At 40.6% G+C, this 24780-nt stretch overlaps 2 protein-coding genes across 2 annotated transcripts; one reads left to right on the plus strand and one right to left on the minus strand.

Moving 5' to 3' along the window:
- Positions 1–258: 258 nt before the first annotated feature.
- On the minus strand, positions 259–10790 carry LOC115025004 (G protein-activated inward rectifier potassium channel 1-like). Its single transcript, XM_029456961.1, has 3 exons — positions 9890–10790; positions 3034–3250; positions 259–2612 (listed from the first exon to the last, which is right to left on the minus strand). The coding sequence occupies exons 1-3, from the start codon at positions 10556–10558 to the stop codon at positions 1939–1941; spliced, it is 1560 nt and encodes a 519-aa protein (XP_029312821.1). The 5' UTR covers positions 10559–10790; the 3' UTR covers positions 259–1938.
- A 2275-nt stretch (positions 10791–13065) lies between these two features.
- znf281b (zinc finger protein 281b) lies at positions 13066–20592 on the plus strand. Its single transcript, XM_029456896.1, is given in 8 exon segments — positions 13066–13249; positions 15448–15969; positions 16111–16224; positions 16366–16489; positions 17513–17596; positions 17710–17828; positions 18176–18721; positions 18723–20592. Coding segments are annotated over 7 exon segments (2508 nt in total). The 5' UTR covers positions 13066–13249; positions 15448–15513; the 3' UTR covers positions 19788–20592.
- Positions 20593–24780: the final 4188 nt, after the last annotated feature.

A 24780-nucleotide genomic window follows, 5' to 3' on the forward strand; every position in this document is an offset into this window, starting at 1 on the left:
AACTAATTAGCTCTGGACATCCTCAGATGTGTAATGTCTGGAAAATTGCCCTCATCTGGAGCACTTCTGTCTTGATAGCCAATCAAGACAAAACTAATGCATGGAGTGGAAACCAGACTGGTGAATAGCATGACATCTGTCAGCTGGTGGTGCATTTTACAAGCTGAAATACTACAGGATGTTGAAATGCTGAACAAAAAAGGTGAGCATTTCAATTAAAAAAATAATATCGTACTCAGACACACTTGTAATTTCAAATATTTTATTATTAAGCAGTTGCAATGAGAAGTTTTAACTTACCTTTATATTAGCAATAATACACGTGTCCCCTGGTGTCAGAAACCCTGGATTCCCAAATATTTTTAATAAATCAGTTCATGATTGATCAAGGATTACATTTTGTCGCCCATGTGTATAGGCCTAACGGGCCAATGCAAACACTGCACCAAGAGGTAAAAAATAGCTTAAATTGTACAGTAGTAAACATACAAATCAAATGAACATTCAAATAAGCATATATTCAGTAGAAGTGATAAATAAATATTGTGTATCAACCTGACTTGTGTTTCAGGATATTTATTAAGTTGATTAACCGTTAGCTAAGCCCCGTCCTCCTTAGTTACTGTTACTGCGCTTGTCAGGCTTTCATTCTCATTATTTACAATGATGGCAGATTTACTACTAGAAATTCTTAGTAATATTCGATCAATGGGTGTTTTACACAGAGGTAGACAAAAGCAGGTTTCTCATGTGTAGCCGGCAACCGTTAATTTTGCCAGCTGTACATTAGCTAGCTAATTAAGCTAACATTAGCTCAATAAATTGGCTGAAAACTTGATCTGCCTCTTTTAAAAGTTATGTAAAAGGGGTCGTAAATATCCATTTGGTGTCTACATACATGATATTGTGCTAAAAGACTGAGGGTAAAGCTAATAGGTCCGTGTAAAAAGTCAGCTCCCTCACCAGTTGAGCAGGACAGAGCTGCTAACGTTAGCCTACACACTACACAGTGTGGAAATACTACACAGGGAATGTGCTAGTTGTGAAGGTTTTTATTATATGACCTGTAGCCCCACAAACTACTGTCGGTTAATTATAGTGCTCCTTGGCCTTAGAAGTAATAATGGTTTTGTACTGTAGATAGCAAGACTGTTAGCCACATGCTAACATTTGCAGATTATTTTAGACTAGACGCATAAATGCACAGTTTCAGCAATTCCTCATACTTTTGCTGTTGTGTTTTTGGTTTTGTGAAGGTTAAAAGAAATTCGCCACCATCCAAACTCTATAAATGCAGAGGTATCACTCTTACGAAGAAGAGTCACTGGAAGCGGACAAAGCTAAATTTGCCCTCATTTGCATAAAGCTGAAAATGTTCAACTTTTGACCATGAACCTTTTTCGCAACACACAACACCTTGATAATCGATTCGCTTATGTTCCATAGAAAATGAATGTCCGATGTACAAAGCTAGAGGCATAGACATTTAAAGCTTGACAGACCTGCCGTGCCTAGTTACTGTTCCTAAACTGTGATTGGGCAATCGCTGTTTTGGGGAGGGGTTTAGCAAATGGTCAATTCAGGTTTTGTTAATTGAAAAAATTGTAATTGTTTGAGATAAGAAAGTCTTTGATGTGACTCTAAGAACAGAAGTGTGAGAAACAAGCACAAGGGCAGAAGTGTTAGAAGTCAGTTGGGGGCACAGATGGTGATCTATCAAAAATGACTCACAGTATGAGCGGATGGATGGCTTATTGGCGTTGTCCTTCTATTTGTGGCAATGGACAACTGAGTAGAGAGCCCGTAAGTAAAGATAAAATACTGGCTAAAATCTGCAGAAAAAAAAATAAAACTTCGTATCACAGTAGTCTTTATTTATATGCAATGCCCATCAAGCCTGATTCAATTTCCAAAAGTCTTAAAAGTAGTCTGCGGAAGTCAGCGATCAGCATTCATTCTACGCAGTTTGGCGGGCAGGTTGTTCTCAGGCCGACTACCTACTGAGGGATTCTTAACTGGGATTGGGGTTGGAGCAGTGATGGTGCTAATAGCTTTTGGCAGTCTGTGTTTCTCCAGCTCACCCTCCTCAGCATCTCCATCCATGGACAGCAGCTGAACCTGTTCATCCAGCTGTTCTTTCCTCACAACGGGGATGGAGCTGGACCTCAGCCTCTGAATACTAAGTGGAAGGTCTCCTGTGCTGGAGGCCTTACCCCCAGGCAAAATTGACCTTGTCTTCAGTCCCCTCCAGAGGTGTTCATCCTTGGTGGAGCTCATGCGCTGGAGTTTGCTGGGTAGCCTGGAGGCTTTGTCCTCTACGTGATCTACACAGTCCGCTGACAGGAGTCTTTCCCTGCGGCCTCCACGGCCACTGTTACCCAGCTGAGGAGAGGAGCTGTTGGGTGCAACAGAGGGAGAGTTGGGCGACGTCAACGAGGACTTTTCCTCATGCTCTTTGACGCTGTAGGGAGGTGTATTGACCTCAAAGTGGTTGTGGAATTGGGAGTAGTCGACTCTGAAGAAGCCCTCCTCCAGTGACATGACGGGGAGGAAACGATGGCCCCACAAAACTTCATCTTCGGTGTAAGATGTCCTCGCCTGGCATGTCATACCTACGATTGAGAAAAGTGACATAAGTGTAGAGAAATCATTTAGATACAGACAAGAAAAAGACTTGAAAAATGACTACAAAAACTGTAACATTACAAAGAATTGTGTAGAAAGTGGGTTATTAAATAAAAATGGGCAGACAGCCAGGCAGCGAACATAAATGAAAATTTGAGAATTGCTTCAGGGAAAAGACAGAGATGTGGAAAAAAAGAAATAAGACAGAGATTTAGAAGTGCTATTAAATAATTAAAGACCATGAAATTAAACATTCTGTTAAATATTTTTATTTTATATAACTGAGAAATGCTTTATGCTTTATGATAAATAATGATGGAATAAATTATTGGGGAATGGGAAGTTTATTATAAGTTATTAAGGGGGAAAAGTATACATATATATTCAGAAATAATAATTTGCTCTAACCAGTGGTTTCCACAATGCCCTCTAGGATGACAACAATCTCAAACTGCTCGTTCATGATTGAGCGCTGCGACAGATCAAAGAATGGGCTCTTGGTGTTGATCTCGTGGCAGATGGTTAGAGGCGACACCAAGAAGAGCTGGTCCGCCCCCGTTCCAAAACCCACGTCCAGTTCACACTGGTCCAGGGGCAGGAACTCGCCCTCTGGGGTCTGCCGAGACTGGAAACACAAATGATCATGACATATTACGTTTACATTTTCAATTACAAGTGATCATTTAGGATCATATTTCCAAAAATAAAGTCTGTTTTCCTTAAAGTGACAGTCACAGTATTGTGCTTTTGATGAAAGCGTTTGTTAGGCAAAGCCGGTGTTCCTCATATAGCCTACAAGATGGCAAATGGAATCCCTCCAAAATTACTGTGTGCATGTATTTGTTGCAGGTGTAATCCTGATGGGAATGTAACTGAAGCTGTGTTAAGGGTCCCATGAAATAGCTTTGAGGAGGCAATTTTCCTCTGTGATTAGACATAGTTCCACATGAAATAGTATGTTTGGGTGGGAGTTAAAGTGAAGAGGGAGTTAACCACAAAAGCAAGAAGAACAAAGCCTGCAAACTAGAAGCTTTATATTAATGTTGCTGCAAAATGATGGCACTTAAATGCAGACCTCTGACCTGCTGCTTTGGTGCTAGTTTGAATGCCCAGACCTGCATGTTTTGTGAAATGGGACATTTTATTCGAGGGAAAATGTATTTGTGAGGTTGAATGAGTCTACAAAATATTCTCAACATTTTTGTCAGACACATGGATGAATTTTGATGTGAAAATATAAAGAAATGAATATACTTGACATATTTTTGGCAGCACAATACACCCAGGAAAGGGAACAACCCTCAAAAGGTATTCTTAAGACCTTGATGTTGTTCTCTATGCACTTACTGGCAGACATGCTGGGTAAAGAGGAAAAAAAAAAGGGTGTAAAAAATGTCATCTCTGTCAGACAACATGAGCATTGGTAACATTTATAGTGACAATAATCTTTTACTCTCATTGCCAGAACATTAGAGAAAAGATTAGAGAAAACTCTCTGTGGTAGCCTGGCATCGAAGTATCATTAGATTATGTAGAAGATACTAGTGCTTGCTCGGGAAACTCAATCAAATAAAGTGCTCTTCTATCTGTTAAATTAACACATGGAACTTCTCTATGAGCTTCTATATAAAAACCTATTTTCCTGTCAATTGCAACACTCCAGTTGTTACGTCAGGAGCGAATGATTTCCACAGTGTTTCTTTCACCCAGAACGCCCAAAAAAAAGAAAACCCTGCTCCAACACATTTGAATTCCACCATCAAAACAAGTGTAGACAAAGCAAATCATGCAAACCTAAACAAAGTAATATTCTGTTATGGCTCAATTCAAATATTTCTCCCTGCCGCTTCATGTTAACTTGTATGCAGAGTAGCCTCTCTGGCCCTTTTAGTGAGGAGCCACTTGGTCCACAGATGGCAAACAAATTGTCATTTGTATTCAGAGTGATGTTGAGGAGAGAAGGGTGTGACATTTCACAGGAAGACGTCTATGCCCACAGATCCCTGGCTTGGTGAGGGAAAGTGTCACCCATCAGGCTGTATCAGTGATGGGCGCTCCCTGGATTTAGAGACAGGGAGCCTATGTTGCATGTCCACTGATGTTAAATCAGAATGAAACTGCGGAAGCTGTCAAAACAGAACAATGTTTAAATTGCGGACGCCTGGGAGCTGTAAAAAGCCACACCTGATGGTCCTTTAATCTACCAGTATGCATGGTAGTTTGTAATAAATAAGAATAATTACAACCACATTTTGGCAAATATGTTTATTCACTTTCTTGATGAGAACATCGATACCACTCTTATTGTTTGAAAATCTTCTGCAACTGTTCCTTTAAATGCACATCAAAATCCCTTTTATTTTCAGCAGTGTAGTTTATTGTTACAAATTATGTTCATATGTGAAATATCTGCTTTATGAATAGATTTGCTAATTAATGCTCCTTTGGGTAGTTAGATTTCCCTTTTATATTTTCATATAATTGTAGTTTATGCAGTTAATGAACACCCTTCCTGCCCCACCCTCCTACATCTATTAGACATAAGGTGTAAAAAAAATTAAAAAAAATAAGCATAACACTTAAATACACGTGTCAGGCTTTTGTAATTGATTTTTTCCCATATTGCTGTTGATCTCCGCTTCTGGAAAAGCTTCCTCCGTCTCCTAGTGTGAGAAGCACATGACACCTTTTTTTTTTTTTTAAAGCGTGTCCTGATTATATATTATTTTATTTATATCATTAAAAAATGTATGCATGTCATTGATACACTGCAGGCAGGTGTCCCGTTTTTCAGCAAGTCTATGAGATTGGAAACCAATTTCCCAGGAAGTCATATTTAAGCCAGTTCTAGTCATGAAAGTGAAGCTGCTATTTTTCAGATACTGTTCATAGCTCCATTGCAACAAAATTATACCTCTGCCTCGGAAGGCAGCTTGACACTGAATGGGTTTAACAAGGTGAAAGCTTTGTGTATTCGCTCACTGCCGCTAAACAGTCTGTGTCACAAGGGGGAAATTAATGGCCCTTGGAAGCGGACCTGATAGAGAGGGAGTGCTTAATTTACCAAGCCCCCTGAGATTCAGGTTGAGTGAAAGCAGGCCCCTCTCCCTAGTGACTCACTTCCTCCTCAGTGACAGTGCGTGTGTGTGTGCAGGTGTGTATGTGAGAGCGATGCAAAGACACACAAACAGTGACAGTGAAAGTTAGAAAGTACTGCGTGTGTGTGTGTGTGTGTGTGTGTGTGTGTGCGCACAATGGCCCTTGTGTGCCATTAATGCAACAGTGTGTGTTCATATGTCCATGTGTGTCCAGCTGGATCCTTTGAGCCGGACATCAAACGTAACGCTCACACAGTCGTCACATTTGAGCTGCCATTCCTGATCCAGAGACATCACCATTAAAGCTAATTCAACTGTCTTTCTCTTTGTGTCTTCTTCTCTCTTTCTCTCTCTCAGAGTAAGACGGTGGCAGATGTGGCGAGTCATGCTGATATGTCTGCCTGCCTGTCTATCTGCTACAAGTACTCCTCATCACTTATCACCCGCTGTGGACCGCCCTACTGAGACAAGGGTCTGTTGACATTGACGAGCACCACCCAGCTGTCGCGCTCTCGCTCTGTCCGTCTGTCTTTTAGTTTTTTATTTCAGCACTTTTTAGGAAGAGATGGTGTTTCCTCCATACACTGCTGGCATACCACGTGCAAACTCATGTCTTTGTATTAGGATCATATTCCGCCAGTGCTGCAGGGGTCAGTGCACCGCTGCATTCTATTGATTTATTAATAAATAATGCATTAATATAAATTTAAATTCAAGTTAATATGCATTATGGATGTAGAGAAATGCACAGTCCTACCCAGGCATAATGTTTCCATTAATAATTCAATGTTTTGTCTTAGTCACAAAATAAAGTGTAGGCTCTACCAATTCAGTGACCTTTAACACAAAACTTTTATTTAACTAAATATGTCCTCGCAGGTATCAATTACTAGAAAGTGATCCCACACACTGTCGATCACTTGTACTCACTTTATAGAGTTTTTAGAGTTGAGATGTGGGAGGGAGTTTGTGGGTATTAAAGTATTGGACTTGTCCAGAACTGGGGAAAAAAACACTTCCAGGACCAGCAGCTCCTCACACTTTATTTACAACGCTTTGGTCCTCAGACCTTCAAACGGTAAAATTCATGGAAGCAAACAGCCCTGGCATCGTATATAGCCAAGGAACAAAGCCACTAATCAGAAGGCTCTAGCAGCACCACCTACTGTATGTGGATGCTGCAAGGTGATGAATTGAGTGGTAGACAGTGAGCAGGATTCTCATTAAAAACTTGGCAATATAAAGGCTGACACTGTAGGGCTGTGCGATCAATCACATTTTATTTTCAATCACATTCTGATTACAAGATTATAAAAACAAGAGGATCCTTGCTTTTGTTTGGGTTTTCTTTGTTTTTCAGATTAATTACTTCCATCACCGCTTCCTAAATCATTATGGAAAAGTGCGAACAAAATAAAGTTGATAAGAGTTAAAGCACTTGAATCCTTCCCCATAGTGTGCTTATGTGGGTTGCTTATTACATACACACGACATGTTTGCTGTTTTCACAAATGGTAAAAAGTAATAACTGCAGTCCTGCATAATAACAGTACATTGCCCTGTAAATAACGTGCGTGCTGATCAAGAATACGACCAACTTTATCCAGGTATCCAGGTCCCATAAGAATTTACAACCCATGCCTATCTCTAAAAATTGATTGCAGTTGCCATGTCACAGTGCGTTTACACAGCTCCATCATTAGGATTTACTGCAGCCTGTCTCATTTCCCCTGTCAGCTTTGTGTCCAACCCATCGAGCAGTGACCTTGAGCTGTGCATTACCTGAAAACAAGCCATGGCATTGTTTCCACAGTGCTAGTATAGTACTACGGGGTGATGTAGAGTCAATTTACTGACTCCACAATGCTTTATGGGCTCTAAAACATCACTGTGTCTGTAACATATACTTTAAAAGGCACATTAGAACACCATCTATTCAGCAACAAGGTATCCTGAACAACACATGTAATCTAGAATAAAATGATGTATTATAATATTGCCCAATAAAACCCATGAAGCGTAATGAAACTGCAGTGGATATAAGTCAGTTAATAAAGCAAGTTTTGATTGTTTACTGTTTGTCCTCGAGGCAGGATTTATGGCACGTGGACGTGATGCTTTTTAGCAGATAATTAGCAAAGTCCTGGATGTCTGACCTTCCACAAACACATTTAATGAAAGCTCATCGTTTAGATGGCAGAAATCCCAAACTAGGATCATCACATAAATCTAATCAACCGCAATTTGAAAGAAAGCCAAGGTCTGTTGAACTAAAAAAATCAGAGAAACAGATGGTGGGAACACTTCAAACAACAAACGTTCCCTATTGCGGTAATTATATTACACTTCGGCAGGTTCATTTACTTTTAGAAAAGACCTTAAAGGTAAAGTCGAGATTGAGTATGATGCAGTGTAGCCACAGTACTGGTAACGTTTCTACTCTGCAACATACTGCAGCAGTTTGTTCTGCTTTTCATCTTGTGAATCAGACCTGCTCACACTACAAGTCTCACTCTTCCACATGGCTTTAATGTATTAAAGAAGAACAAAATGATCCTAACTATTCTTCTTTGATAATAAATATGTAGGTAGGTTATTCTATTAAGGTGATATCTGTATTAGTTGTACAGATCATTCTGAGCAAGGTCAAACATGACAGCATGGTCCATGTGTGAATATCCTACTTCCATTATTCTCTTTGAAATAACCGATTTAAAGCGTCATCGGCGACTATTAGAGAATATTAAACTCTCTCAATGTGACTGTTGGCCTCTGTAGAGCGAAAGCAATCGATGAAAAAGCATTTGTGCCTCTATGATGCGCTCTTGATTAATTGCAATTAAAACACCATATTTCTCTGAAATAAAAGTCATTGTAGAGGAAGCCGGAGCGTTAGCGATAATACGTTATTAAGGCATTGCTTTTAATGGGTTAAACTGAGTGACCTTTATTTCTCTGGTGGATACTTTTACTCTAATCAAATGAAAAATGACGTTGTTTTTTAAATGATATCATATGCCTGGATAAAATCAGAGCAAAACAGTATAACCACATTAATACTAACATACTGGGAGCTTTCTGGAGACTCCCTCAAGGTTCAGAAAGTAAACTGTCACTTGAGATCATCACGCTACTCCGCAGAGGCAACAAAAGCACGACTAACTCTTCCTGTCACAACAAAGCACCGCTGTCCTTTAGATATCTGCTCATGTTTAGACTGACAAAAAGTCACTTATATTTATAAGACATTCCTGCTTACAGTGAGAATATGCAGGGCTTGCACATAAGACACACAACTGTCAAAAACAATCTAATGACATGTGATGAATTGTGCTGCATGTGGTAGAGAATGAGTGTTTTCCAGAAATCCGCCATCAATTCTGTAGAGAACAAAAAATGTTATTGAGGCTTCAGAAAATGCAGTGATTGTCGCTGTCAGTCTCTTTTAGTTGTGAAGTTGACACAAAATGTCAGCAGCTGTTTTTATCCTCAGGATTCCTTCAGCACTGAAACCAGAACACACTTCATACAAAGGTATATCACTGTGCGTTCTGTCTTTAGGCAAGACCGACCTTAAGAAAAAGTATTTACCACATTGTGGCCCACTCAGTTAAGGAATTGCTTCAATTGATCATTTAGTCAATAAGCGCATAGGTGTCTCCTGGGGGCCCATTCATCTCACCTGTGCACAGTTGAAGGCTGAAACAGAGTGAAGGGAGTGCAGTTGGTGGTGACCCCTGACTGTATACGCAACACACTCTGCAGAAACACAACGCTGTGTCCAGGACTAATCCAGCTACTGAAGTAGTTACTGTAAGTAGTAAATGGTAACTCATTAAAAAAAACATCTTATGTTGGAGTTCCATGGAAACCCATAGCCCTCTACAAATCACAGAAGACCTCAGGGAATACAATCAATTCTGGAGATGAATGGGAATTCAACGCATGACTTGGAAAGCACTCATAAAACACAATGAGCAATTTCAGAACAAATTAAGTGGCTGACAATTAGTCTCTGCCTTCATAATGACTCTTCAAATAAGCATATGCTCACTGCGCCAAAGTGTGCCCACTTTTAGAGTGATTTTAGAATGATTGCGCACCTTGACTGTGTAACGTATAGCCTACCTTGTAACGTATAGCCTACCTTGTAACGTATAGCCTACCTTGATGACTTTGCACCTGATCTGCGCGGACACCATATGGCTGTTCCGCAGGTTCCCCACTCGGAACATGAGGCACAACTTCCCGTCCCGCTGCGAAATAACAGCGTGCTGGCTGAACATCAGCGTCTCCGCGCGCTTCTTCGGCTGCGACATCTTGATGAACATGCAGCCGATGAGGAAGGCGTCCACGATTGACCCCAGCAACGACTGGAAGAGGAAGAGGATAATACCCTCCGGGCACTTCTCGGTGATGTACCGGTGGCCGTAGCCAATTGTCGCTTCAGTCTCGATGAAAAACAGGAACGCGGAGGGAAAGTTGTACACGTTGGCGACGCACGGGGTGTAGGACTTATCGTGGCCGCCGAGGCTTAGGTCGCCGCGGATCAAGGCGATAACCCACCACATTGAAGCCATGACCAGCCACGCAACTGTGTAAGTGAGGGTGAAGATGAGTAGGTTCCAGCGCCACTTTAGATCCACCAGCGTGGTGAAGAGATCGGAAATGTATCGGCTGGTCTCCCCGCCAAGGTTACCGTGCTGGACATTGCAGCGGCCGTTCTTCTCCACAAACCGCTGTCTCTTTCTCTTCATCGGTGCGGTAAAAGTCATGCCGTGGTTGGTGTTTACCACCTGGTAGTCCTCGCCAAATTTCTTCCGTAAGGCTGCCATTGTATCAATCACCTACTTATGACAAGCAATCAATACTTGTGCAGAATCAGGCTCTTTACGCAAGTTTGGTACCCCCTGCCCAAAACCGTTCAGCGCGCGACTCGCATCCTGAGAGGTGGAGATGCGCCTCTCTCCAGTGATTTAATCGTAAGTGTGCAGAGATTCTGCGCAATACATGATTCAGACTCGGTCCTTTACGCAAAACGAGTCTGCCGCAAGTGCCAACTTTTTGTTCAGGTTTCATCCATGGAGGCAAAAAAAAAAACACTTCTACGTTACATGTAAAACTAAAGCTGCATTTAAACAACTCAAAGGCTTTGGTGGATCCAGGTGCTGCTTCAATAGACCTGTGAATGTGGATAGCAGGCTACGGTGCGCACTTCTGCCTGAAGGAACACGCTCTTGTAGGAGTGACTTCAAATTAATGATTCTAGGCGAATTCTGCAGCACGGGTGGTTTATTCCCTTTTCACTGGGGGTGGGGCAGCTGATGTGAGGGTACAGAGAGGGAAATGTTTTTTTGTTTTGGTCTGTACACGATCAGGTAAATGCACCATAGCAAGAAAACAATGCCATCATGAAATCAACTGGGCAGCCTTTTAGCATGTCGTTAAAATGTCCACATTACTTTTACATGTGTTTCCTGATGTCTAATTATCTCAAAACATTGTTCTATAAAATTATTTTTTTCTAAGCACTTTCGGTGATTGGTGGCTATTTAGTTCCCCCTAGTGTTACTGCAGTGGAAGTAAACCTGAGGCAATAACTGTAAATATGAACCACATTATACACTAAATAATAATCAATTTAAAGTCAGTGGGTCAGACAGATTGTGAATCAATGTTTCTGTAAAAATAAATATGTTTATTGGTATATAACAGGGGTTGTTCCTGAAAATAGGATATATTACTGTAGCCTATAAACATGCTTCAAACCAAGTCCCTATGTGAATAGTATCAACTAAATGGACGGAAATGGATTATTTATACATGACTATTAGTTGATAGTCCTACGTATATAAACTGCAGGGGAAACAAAAACAGTATCCTAATTTTTCCTAATGCATGCTGATATAAAATATGAAATACAAATGTATCAGTGGAGAAAGAAAAGCTCTCAAGGAATATTATTTAAGCAATAGAAATAACCAGTTTGTACCAAGCCACGAATGTAGAGCCTCAACATTTAAAAGGAAAGGACACTTATCATAGTGAATGCATCGCGCACCAACAGAACAATTTCTATTCAATCGAAGGAAGAGAACAGTAAAAGGGCAAAAATGGGGCCCGACCGACCCCCAACATCCCCAGTTATTTAGCAATATGCACAGTATGCATATAAACAAAAACATTTAAGGTTTTTAACTAGATTTCTAAACATGGACATTCTACAATGTAAAGGCACAACATAAGGTCATAATGCAGTTCTCACCTTAATTGATAATTACTTGCTGTGGAGCAAATTCCCTGATGAAATGGGTCATTAATTAAATTATCTAAAATCAATTCCCTTGTGAAGATGGTGTTTTTCGGGGCCCCTGGTGGTCTGGGGCTCCAGTGCGGTTATTTGCTTCGCTCAGTTGGTAATCCAGCGCTGTATTAGAGATGCACCAATCTGATCAACTGTACTGGTGTTGGCACCGATACTGACTTCATTAAGGTAATAAGTCAACTGCCGAATGTGACCGATCTACATTACATACAGTTTCTTTATCTATGTCATTATACAATTCAGTGTTTCCACTAACATTCAGTTATGGCGAGCCCCAACCCCTGCCTTCATGTTACCTGAGCTGATAGAAATGATCGTAATGAGAGATATCTGGAGTGTAAAGTTGGATCTGTGCATCCTCGATATTGTCTCTGCACATCTGTGCAAGCCTCAGTAGGATCTGTGCTGCCCCTTTGACGAAAGTTCGTCTATTTGTCTTACTACTTGTTTTAGTGTCTCAGGCCATTGAAAATGCTTTCCTTTTATTTCCAGTCATCCTTTTTCTAACAATCAGTAAAAGTATGCATAATATATATCTTTAGGCTTTGCCCGTTACATTTTGGGGTGGTTATCCAAGTAAAAACAACATAGGATCCATTGTGATAGCAATTGTAATAATAATAAAACATATATGATCTCCTCTTTTATGTTTTGCCTATATCCCTGCAGTATTGGACAGTCCCAGAAGATATCTGAATGGTCATCCCACATTTCCTCCAACATAAAGCTGATATTGAACCTTTATCAAACATTTAAACTATCAATAAAATCCTTAAAACTCTACTTTTTTATCTTCCAATCAAGTTTCCATTGATGACTGGCCACACAAATAACTATGATAGATATGTTTTTACTTGGCAAGTGTTCTGTGTCCTGAATTACATGCAAAGACAAAGAGTTGCACGACGCCATGTTTCTCTTTATTGCATTATGTGATCATGTTAATGTGTCCAAGTTGTTTACATTACTATAGCGCACACGGGGCCACTTGTGTTGTCCAGTGAGGCTCTCTCTAACCTCAGCAGACTTCGCCAGCCTGTCTCCTCTCACGACCCGTCCGCTACACCCATAATTCCCCGCGCCAGGACAAGATGGACGAAAGCAGCAACCGCCGGAGATCAATGTTTTGGCAATAAAACCCCAAAGAGGCGAATACGGAGAGAATATAGGCACGTTTGAAACCAACTGCGGTCATGTGTAGGTGAGTGGGAAACTAAATTGACTTTTATTCGTGATGAATGTCTTAGCTTTGTCGAGATTTACGCGACGTAATTGTGTGGCTCTCGGCGCAAACGGGGGAGATGCACCGAGAGCCAGCATCATTGTTTCTGTTGCATGGGCCGTAATGCGGGTTTTCAGTCGGGGCAGCTAACAGCTAACTAGCTAGCTCATGGCAGCTTGATTGTTATAAACACAGCTGCTTCAAAGCGTTTCAGTTTTATTTAGCTCGGTCACTGGATCTGAAGTCAACACGTACTGCAGTCGCCGAGGAATGTTTTGCTAGCTAAATGTACCGGTAAGCATAATCCGGTTGTAATTACAGCTAAAGTTAGCTAACAATAAATAGAGCGCCAGCGTTGCTCGAAGCCAGACAGATTTGATTTCACGAGCGTCATCAAAGCTTGGGAATTGGAGAATGAGCAATTTATGCCGCTGACCTGACTTTAAAGTAGACTTGCTCTTTAATTCCACTTTTATCGTCTGTTTTTTATATTTGATCCCTGATTGATTAATGCCATTTGGTTGTATGATGCTTCCCCACCTATTATTGCCGTTTAAATAGCCAATATGCGTTAATGGCATCAAATCAGGGATCCTGTTTTAGCGTTAGCTAGCTTGATAGCAACACTAGGTAACATGCTATATGTTACGTTACATTGGTCAGAACAGATAGAAATATACATATATTGAATACATATGTGACTGATTGAGACCACATAACTTTGAGTGTTGGTGTGACTTTATTTGAATGACTGAGCTTGGCTTTTATGACGTCTTAGCCTATTGTTTTGATTGAGGACGTAAAGGTGCGTTGATTGTGTCTCATTGTGGTAAACCGGCTAGCTTGCTATGCTAACTAGCTGGCTAACTATTATGCATCACAAAAGCTCATCCGCTTTTCGGTGTCACGTAGCCAAATGGTCGGCTGGTGTAGACTAAACAATACATTCTCACTCCAGCCTTGTGTGCTCGTCTCGATACACGTAGTCACACATTGGGACATGCCCATTTTCCCTGTAAGGTCGAGCTGTTTTTGACCTAAATTTCGTTTGTTTTAGGCAAGTGTAGTGAACCGATTAATATGCCAATATTGCAATCAATGCTCATAGCTTTTTCCATTCTTGTTTGGTGTATTAGCCAAAGACGGCAAGCGGTGTGGTCCATTATGCGTCAAAGTATGAAAACAATAGGGGTGTCTGTTTAAAAAATTATCAAGCTATTGCACAGATTTTATTTTGGCTACATTCCAAGACACATGTGGTGCAAAAAGAGCAGAGTAATAGGGGGGTATACATTGATTATTTCAGAGGCAGGTTTTTACCCCCCCCCCCCCCCTCCTCCTTTTAAATATTGAATCGACTTTATAGAAACGTTTCAGTGAAACCTGTGTTTTAGTAATTGCAGAGCTTCACAGTTTTTACTTTAAAGTCACTCATCAAACCCTCACACACACATACAACATGTATCATTTATATAATTCGCCCTCAATGCGTGCGTCTCTGGAGCTTTGGATTTCTGTAATTCACTAATTAATTTGTCTTCCATTAAAACATTATTTTAATGAATTGTATACGTTATGTATGTTACTGACCTATTTATTTTGGTCATTTGGGGTTTGATGTGGAAGTTGGTCCATTCTAATGATTAAGTCTTTCAAGTATTTGTCATACAATTTTAAACATTGGCTCTTAAGCTGTGCCAAAAGTCTGTTGCTAACATTAAGATAAAGACATAGATTAATTACTAATTACCTTGTTGTTTGTATAGTGTATTGGGTTCTGTATCTATTCTTTCACACTTCTGATGCATACATTTCAGTATAATAACAGTATTTACTATTTTTGTTTTCACTCTTATGTTTCAATACGCTCTGCTGTATTTCACACAGTTGCTTGAAGTGAGCTTGTTTATTTTAATTTGGAGGTTTCTCACGACTATTTACGTTAAGCCTAATTAATCCAATTAAGTATTTAAGAACATTGTAGTGCAGACAGTACACACTGTGGCTATGTAGCAGTGACTTGTACATTTAGTTGAGTGGCAAGACCTATAAGAGTGTTATAATAAAAACTAACACAAAGTGACAATTACTCTAAATTGTATTATACTTATTGATGTCTAAAATAATCAAAGCTTAACTCTTCTTTTTTATATATATATATATGTCCTCTCTTTCAGGATATTCTCCTCCTGCATCCCTCTTTAGATTTATTGCCCTCCTTCTTCCCTGCACAAACCACCACCATGAGTATTATCCAAGACAAATTAGGCAATGAGTTTTTGCGCAACGGTGGCATGGATCCCAATTTTGCACCAGGTATGCTTATGTTCAGCCACCTACCGCCGGTCACCAGCTTTACGCGGCTGGCCTCCCAGTCGGTTATGGGCGAGCTTCCTCAGGAGATGATCCTGAAGAAAGAACGTGACTCGCCCCCAGAACACCAGGGTGCCAATGCTGTGAACCAAGGGGGCTTCCTCCACAGCATGGGCATTAAGCAGGAGCGGCTAAGCGAGCTGGATTACCGTATGCCCCTCTATGGTGGTGGTGGAGGAGTAGGGATGAACTGTGCTGGAGGGGTCGCAGGGAAGAGTGGTACTGACATGCCGGACATGTCTTTCGGCAACCACCACCACCAAAACCACCAGAACATGCTCCTTCATGACCTCAGCCTCAGCAACGTCCGTTCCCTTGGAGAACCGGTGAGATGGGGTTGTGGTTCTAAATATTCTTTAGTGCTATATTGTTCATATGTAGTTTAACTTTTATTTGTAGACATTTGTTTCTTCTTGCAGTAGTGATTTCTTTCTTGCTTACCAACTTACCTTGCTGTTTGTCCTTAGATGCCTGGAAGACCGGGTAAAGAGCCAAAAGAGTCCTTGGGTAGAAGAGGGCGGAGGAGCAATGGGGATGGACAGGGAGGCAAAGCAAGAAGGAAACGCAACGATACTACAAAGGTTAATCATTCATCTGTTAAATCTGAAAAATATCTTCACATGAAAAGAATGCTTTTAGCCTTTAAATTAGTTTGTGCTGCGATAACATGAAGTAGAAAAGTAAACTGTATCTTACTTGTACTCTTGGTTTTCTCCTTGTAGGCCATGATGTTGGATGCAGACGGAGCCTGTATGTCCCCAAACTCAAAACCACATATCTGTGAGCACTGTAATGCGGCCTTCCGCAGCTCCTACCACTTGCGCAGACATGTGCTCATACACACAGGTGAGAGGCTTTCGCTGCCTGTCAGTGCTTTTACTTTTTCCTTCGACCGTCAGTATTTTCCTAGAATTTATAAAGTATATAAAAATATGTTTTAACCAGTTACATCCACGTCTTATTTCACAATGCACCATTGCTGATTAGATCTCATATGCTGTAAGAAAAAAAATGTGTAAGATGCACACAGGATGTGAGGTCCGAACAGATAACGCTATAGGAGACAGTGTCTGTTCTCTTTGCTACATAAGAACATAAGAGAAGTTTGTGTCGGACTGTAGCGTAGCTGACACATTTAATATCAAAATTACACTAAAATACTGCTTGTGTTGAAGACCCCTGTTGTAGTTTTATTAAATGTAACACTCCAGATCTATTTGAATGGAAATTGGTTCATGCTGTGTTGCCAAGGTTGCACTAAAAACACAAATTAAGATTAATGACCACATCACTCTCAGAACAAAATACATTTTACACATAAAATTACACTCTTCACTACCCTCCACTCTTAGTAATCTCCCCTTCACCACGAGTGCTTGGGGGCTTTAAAACCAGACATTCGCGAAAGCCGGGGATGACTCGACGATTAATCATGCATTTCTGGACGTCTTAGTCATTCTCTTTGCTGGGAATTCCTCAATTGGCTCTTTTGAACTGATTTAAAGGAAAACAACCTTTTTTCCCATCACAACCTCAGTTTATTTAAAATCATTTGCCGTGTTTCCTCATTATTTCTTCCAAGTGTAACTTTATTTGACAAAGTAACAATCTAGACATGGGAATAGTTGTGTGTGTAAGCGTCTACTGCGCCATTGTAAATACACAATGCAACACAGTTTTATTCCAGCATATTATGTTTATATATCGTTAGTGTTAGACTAGTTAGCATGTAAGTCTTCATGCACCAGGTGTTTTTGATAAAAGGCCACAGTTTCATGTGTCATTGTGACCATATGGCAAACATAGTCGTGTGACGGGCTAGGAGTTAATTAATGTGGTGAGCGGATTGTTGTACTCTTGATCGCACAGGTGAGAGGCCTTTCCGGTGCAGTCAGTGTAACATGAGCTTCATACAGAAGTATCTGCTCCAGCGGCACGAGAAGATCCACAGTGGTGAGTTTCTGCATTTTTTGGATATAAAGTCACTTCACTTTCCCCCATTAACAGATTATATAAGCGTTGCTGTTGTGACACATGGCCTAACGCTGTCATCTTGTCTTTTTCAGGAGAGAAGCCTTTTAGCTGTGACCAGTGTAACATGCGCTTTATCCAGAAGTACCATATGGAGCGACACAAAAGGACACACAGTGGCGAGAAGCCATATCGCTGCGATACCTGCCAACAAGTAGGATATATGTAGACTGTTTGCTAAGGAGCTTATCACTGTTTTGTCTTTTAATTTTATGTCTTTTGCAAGTTGGCTTTGTATATGCTTTTAATGCTTTTTAAAATAATCCTTTATGGAATTGTGTGTATGAGTAACATGCTTTATTATCATGTTGGTCAATTCTAAATGTTGTCTTTTTGTACTTCCCACACTTAAATCCCTTTTTATAAAGCCCTGTCTCAATGGGATTAGTTGTCAGAAGACGTCATGGAATACAATGTTTTAGAACTGCTTCTGTCCATCCAGTGGAAATAGGTTTGTATTTCCCGCTTTTCCTCATCTGTTTCCCCTCTGTCTACTTTTAGTTTTTCTCAAGAACAGACCGGTTACTGAAGCACAAACGGACTTGTGGAGAAGCCATAAAGAAGGGCCTGGATCCAAGCATGCTGGAGCTCAGCGACGCGGAGCTAGGCCAGGGCAGCTATTCACTCACTCAGGGAAACTCTACCACCTCGGGGCGCAAGAGGGCCAAGTCCAAAAACGGTGAGGGCGGTGAGCGCAAGAGGAAAAAGAATGCCTCAGCATCAGCAGCTTCGTCCTCTGGTGACCTGGGCCTGCAGGACTTCAGCATGGAGCACCCCTCAGGCTCTGGTCCAAACATGCAGGGACGTACACCTAAATTGGTCTTTAAAAAGGCCGGCCGCAAGGGCCTGGACAAGGGCCTCCTCTCTCTTGAAGACAGTGCTGATGGACAAAAACGGTTGGAGCAGAAGCATGACTCCATGGATCATGTGGAGGTTTCTGTCCTCGATAACATGGGTCTACTGCAGGGAGCCGGGGGCAACAAGCAGGGGCCCACCACCAGCAGCAACTACGATGATGCAATGCAGTTTGTGAAAAAGCGGCGCTATCCTCCATGCTGTTAACAATGACTATGGAGCTGGCTCACTGCACATGGCATCCCAGGGCAGTAGTGTCATACAGGGCTCCCTGGGGCCTGAGCCCACGCTGGCCATGCTGGACAACTCACCTTTGGAACTTAAGCACGACAAGTCGGGCATTCCAGATGAGGTGCTGCAAAGCCTGCTCGAGCATTATAGCCATAAGCCAGAGGGGACACACCACCATGACGTGACTTTCGACCTGTCAGACCACCCACACCACGTAGACCTCCAGCCGGCAGCCCCGGTTACCCCTGAGCTAGAGGATGACTCTACCAACGGTGGTGACAAGACAGCAGTGATGAGCGAGTACTCGAAGTTCCTCCTGCAAGCCCTGGAGCGCACCAGCCATAGTGGACCCTTCCCCAGCCTTGGCCAAACGGGGCCTTTCCCACTCCTGTCCAGCAGTTCTAGTCCCACAGGGCCCCTGTTCTCAGACAAACACGTGTATACCACATCCCCACTGGATTGTGTCTACCCGCCTGCTGTCTCTTCCCCACTGCCCATCATCGCCCCTTCATCAAACTCCTCCTCATCCTCCTCCAAGTCCCACTATGGCATGCTCGTCGGCTCCCCATCACAGGCAGGCTACCACCTCAGCTTGGAACCCACTAGCCACCAGCAGCTTACTCCATCTCAGGAGCTGACCGAGCAATTGGAGAAGCAGCACTCCCCGGGCACCTTCAACCTACCTCCCCAGGACCTGACTGCCTCGGCAGAGGGATCCAAGGGGCAGCAGCCCAAGGCTGGAGTGGGTGCTGCACCCACCAACGGCTCCAGCTACCCAGACCTGTCCCCACTGAACCCCCCTAAAGAAACCATGTACCAGATCGAGAACTTCGCCCAGGCCTTTGGCTCCCAGTTCAAGTCAGGGCGGCGGACCCCTCTGAGCTATGGCAGTGATCCTGGGGCAGAGGTCGACCACCGAATACGGACTCCAGTGTCAGAATTCTCAGGGTATACCAGTTTGTTAGCTGACGTCGGTGAGCCACTGAGTACAGGATCAAAAACCCAGACAAGCCAAAGTTTCAGATAAGGGTCAAACGAGGTGAATCCAGCAGGGGGCTGTTCTGTTACTGTCCATACAGTCCCTACACCATCCTAATTTTGTTCTTGTAGCAAAGTTTTGTTTTTTAAACACTGCCATTAAATGTTAATACAAAAACGACCAGGGAGGGTCTTTCATGGCCTCAAATGCAATTTTTCTTTTTTAAATATTCTCATTTTTATTATGTATTTAGTCGATTCATTTTTGTTTAAGAGTAGTGATTTTGATATGAACGTACCGTAGATTTAAATGTAATTTAAAAACATTTAGAGGGTAGCTATAAACTTGCTTGATTTCTTTCTTTCTTTTCTGAACCCTTGTGTTTTACCAATCATCATACCATTGTAAAGTAATAATGAATAATGTTGATAATTTCAATAATTACATGCGTGGCAGGGAAAGGCCCAGAATTCAACTTGCAAAAAAAGTATATATTGTCTGTTACATCAAGCATATTAACTCAGGAAAATAGTCAAAATTGTGTAATAAGACTTTGTATTATGAGATGCAATTAGCACAGTTTTTACAGGTGTGCTTTGAGACTACAAAGCTTTGATTTTTTTGTTTGTTTTTTTTAACTCGTCACGACAACAAATTACAATACATGATCATGTTTGATTTCTACTGCGTGTAGCTTTGTTGAGATTATGGTACTGTTGTGTCAATGTGAAGACATCCACATTTCTTTTGAGAGCCACATGTGTACACGAGGTAGTATAAAATGTAGTGGAGTTCAGCACACAGCGTTTTCTGAAGTGAAGAGGATGTTCGAACATAAATAACTTCTGTTGGCTTTAAGCGTCCGTTGATGAATCCTGTCTAACCACGTTCTCCTAGTTGTGCCCGCCAGTGGGGAAGACGAAGCTTAGACTAAAATTCAACCCGTTGCTGTTACAGCTGTCTCAGAAAGCATTGAGTTGTTTTGTTTTGTTTTTTTAAAACAAGTCACCACTTTTCTACTCCACTCCTGCTGTTCCTTTTTTGTGTCAATGGAATCAAACAAGCACTTTTTTAAACAAATCATCATTGGAAGCAACAACAACCCATTCAATTTGCATATGTGATACGTGATTATTATGCTAATGATTATTAATATTATTTTAAGAGGAGAAAACTGTGAATGGGATTGGGAGGGAGGGAGGGAGGGGGGGGGGGAAAGGGAGGGCTGGATTATTGTTTAAAGGGTTTTAATAGGGGTTGACTAGGCATGACCATGGGCATCTAAATGTATTTTGTTGCTTTTTCTCAAGGGTAGAAGAGAAGGGGAGGGGGGGGATTTCTTTTTTTTCTTACGGTTTGTCGGGTGATGTTGTAAAAAGATGATTTGCCATAATTTTGTTATACAATATTTTGAGAGTACCTCTTTGTATTTAAGTGTTTTGAGATACGGGCTGACATGCTGGAATCCTTGGGTATGTTGGATGCATACCCTAACCCTTTTATTTATTCTCCACTAGCCACAACAGAACTCAGTAACCCCCCCCCCCCCCCCCCTTGCCTCTACTTTTTTACTGATTTTTTAAAAAACCCCACTGTTGTAGTAACTGCAAGAAACTGCTTCAATAATACAGTCAAGAAACGGAGACGTTAAGTTATACCGACCTCCCCTCCCCAAAATGCAGCCCTGCACTCACAAGAATAAACAATGGCCTTCTTTGTCTTCCGTGGCTAAAGCCATTCTATCCCGGCAGCCAGGGTTGATATTTAATTTAGTTGATTTCCTGTGAGGCGAACCCACCCCCCCCCCCCCCCTTTCCTTTTCCTATGTCTGTGAGCTCCACAGCCAAGAGACTTTGAAGCTGCTCAGATCACAGGGAACAAAGACTGACTGACCAGCCACCTCACTCCAAACACACACTATGCTTTTAAAGGAGAGAAAAAGAGTGGGTGAGAGACGGAGAGAAAAAAAAAGACAATAAGATTGACCTAAATATACCTCATATCACTAAAGCGTAAGAAAGCAGGGAAACGCGTTTCATGTATGTAGTGGAAATATTTGTAGTATAGGTTCGACATATTGTATAATCATTTTAACACTGCCTGTGTTTACAATTATAGAGCAAATGACTTGTCAAAAATGCAAATGTATTTTTTTTTCTTCTCTGTAAAAACATCCACGCCAAGCAGTGTTGCATTCTAGATGCCTCATAGAACATTCATTTTTCTCATGTTATATCCCTTATTTTTGTTACTTGCCATAATGTGTTTTGATATGATCTCTAGAAGGATATTGTTTACAAAAATGTACAAAAACACTAAAAATGTGTGTTCTCAATTTCTTTTGAGTTTTTCTCCAGTATGCATGATAAAGACATTTTTGTATGGCTTTTTTTCTGACTGTCACCTCAATACCAAATTTTGTAGCAGAGGCCTCCCCATCCCTTTGTCTTATTCGTTCTAGACCCCATGTGATATGATTTCCCAGGCTGTACCTGTTATTGAGATGATGAATGGATTAGAGAAGCCAATAAAAACTTTTTGTTACAAAAAAGTAGACAGTGTGTCTTTTTTTGTCTTTTAAAAGCACTGATTTCCCCAAAACTAAAATATTATTCCAGGTGTTGTATGTTGCTCATGTATTAGTACGCCTAGTTAAGCAGAACAAAATGATTTACATTGTTTGGCAAAAGTCTCATTTTCATCAGCAGAAGCAGAAGGCAGACTATACATTTGATATAATATCAATTAAATAGGGAATTACCAATCACAATGACTCCAAAGAAAAATGTAAGATTGAGAAAATAAGTCACAATAAATTAATAACATGCGGTTAAATGGTAAGAAATACTTTTTGCATTTAGTGTTTTTCAGCCAAATTGTTTCGGTAAACTTCTTGTTTTTGCCAAACGAACGTGACATTTGACTGCCTTTCTTGAGTAAATATATTTGGTTATAATACTTACTGACAATGTGATACATATACGTATATATAAAACTTTGAGTACACTTTTAAAAAGCCTTCCAATGTTACTTTTTCTTTTCTGCCTCGTCACAATAAATGCAGTTAACGCTTATATTTCATCAGACACAGAAGTAACCGGATAACGCTGGCTTGCATTCCTACAGCGGATGCAGCTTGCTCCTACTGCGAGTGAATCCAGTTTACAGTCTGACGTGATCCTTTCACGGATAATGTGTTTTTAACTCCATGGTGTCATCCTGTCGTTTAGACACGAGGCCCCGCCGCCAGAGGATGGAGCTGTTTTCCACCAAGTAGCTCCTGACGCACATAAACTCACATGATTGACAGTTGATTTATAGTACACGCTGCTTGAAATGCTTTTGCATGTTGGACAAGTGGCCTCCTTAATAGGTGCTGAATGTAACGTCGACAAGAGTCTTTTGTTTTCACACTGTTGACCTCGATGGCTATGTGAAAAACTATTTCCCAGACACTGAAGAGAGGCCGGAGTGTTGTTGTTGTTGTTGTTGTTGTTGTTGTTGTTGTTGTTGTTGTTGTTGTTGTGGCCATTTGTCTTTTGTATGGAATAGATCAGCAGCGTCAATCCTTTTGTACACTTTGAATACATTCTTCAGTCGCCTCAAATTAGAAGGAGCAGGTTGTTCTCTCCGTTTACTTCTTCTATTTGTGTCGTTCAACACAAGTTAGAAACCACCCTAGTACCATATCTATACTGCATTATAAACATACCTATAATTTACACTACTGTATAATTATAGTTATAAGCACTATAAATATTCATAATGTTTTATAACAATAATAATAATAATAATAATAACACATTATAAAGCATTTTATAATGATTATATGGTCAGGTATCATACTATGATTTATTGTCTTTGCAAGTGTTCCCATAGTTTTAATACATTATAATCTTTTTATGATGCATTATCCAATAACTATCTATTAGTGTAGGCAGATATAATACATTACAAGCTGGTTATAGGTGACTATAAGACTAAAAATCAGTGACCAGCAGTTATGAAGTATTATGATACTTGTCAATATTAAATGCTTTATAATGCGTTATCATTATTCTCATAAAGCATTATGAATATTTACGAGTGCTTATAACTATAATTATACAGCGCAATGAGCAGATTATAATGCATTGTGAGTATGTTTATAAAACAATATAGGCATGATCGTCATAGAACGTTTTACCACAGCGCGTGACAATAATCTTTCCTCAACCTACTAAGCGTTAGAGTCTCCTGACCGTAAGCTTATTTACTATATTACGATCTTTCTCTAACATACAGAAACTGAAACATGCAGAAGTTATTATGTGCAAATATTGTAAAAAGGGAAACGTTAAAAACTTTGAAATTGGACAAAATCTGGGTTTTTAAAAATTGCCCAATATTTACGTTCTTGTCTGGCAATAGGGTTGGTTATCAATAATATGCATATCCAAAATTGTTCAGTCAGTAAAAATATTTTGTGCGAATCGTTGGCTTCCTGTCTCGACGAATTAAATGCAAAACCTGAATAAATTACTGCAGAAAAATAAAATAAAAATTATTTTGTCTTTGTGTTGTTAGAGTCATGAGTAAGTAAATAAGTACATTTACTCAAGTACTATAATTAAGTACAATTTTGAGGTGTTTGTACCTAACTTGTGTATTGTATAATCTTCATTACAAAGGGGCAAATATTGTCATTTTTACTCCACCACATTATTTGATAATTTAAGCTACTTTACATGTTCAGATTAATAATACAAATATATATTGTTAGAGCGACTCATACAAATAATCGATGATGTAACATTACAGATTAAGATAACACTTTATTGATCCAGAGCGAGGAGGTTTCACGTGTCGCAGATCAAATATATTAAGGAGTAAAAACATGTACACATTAATGCATCAGTAATTAAAATGCAATTGCAATTCCACACCAGTGCTTCAGTACGTTCACTTCATTTAAACATTTGAATGTATGACTTTATTTGGGGTATTGTTGCTTTTACTTATGTACAAGATGTAAGTGCTGCTTCCACCGCTACACTTAATG

The sequence above is a fragment of the Cottoperca gobio genome, chromosome 19, assembly GCF_900634415.1.
Source record: "Cottoperca gobio chromosome 19, fCotGob3.1, whole genome shotgun sequence".
Taxonomy (NCBI): domain Eukaryota; kingdom Metazoa; phylum Chordata; class Actinopteri; order Perciformes; family Bovichtidae; genus Cottoperca; species Cottoperca gobio.

Coding starts and splice junctions, on each gene's coding strand:
- LOC115025004 (XM_029456961.1), bottom strand. CDS start 10,558: ATGGCAGCCTTACGGAAGAAATTTGGCGAGGACTACCAGGTGGTAAAC. Junction 3,251..9,889: donor TCAGGTGCAAAGTCATCAAG/GTAGGCTATACG, acceptor TTGTGTTTCCAG/TCTCGGCAGACCCCAGAGGG. Junction 2,613..3,033: donor GGGCATTGTGGAAACCACTG/GTTAGAGCAAAT, acceptor TCTCAATCGTAG/GTATGACATGCCAGGCGAGG.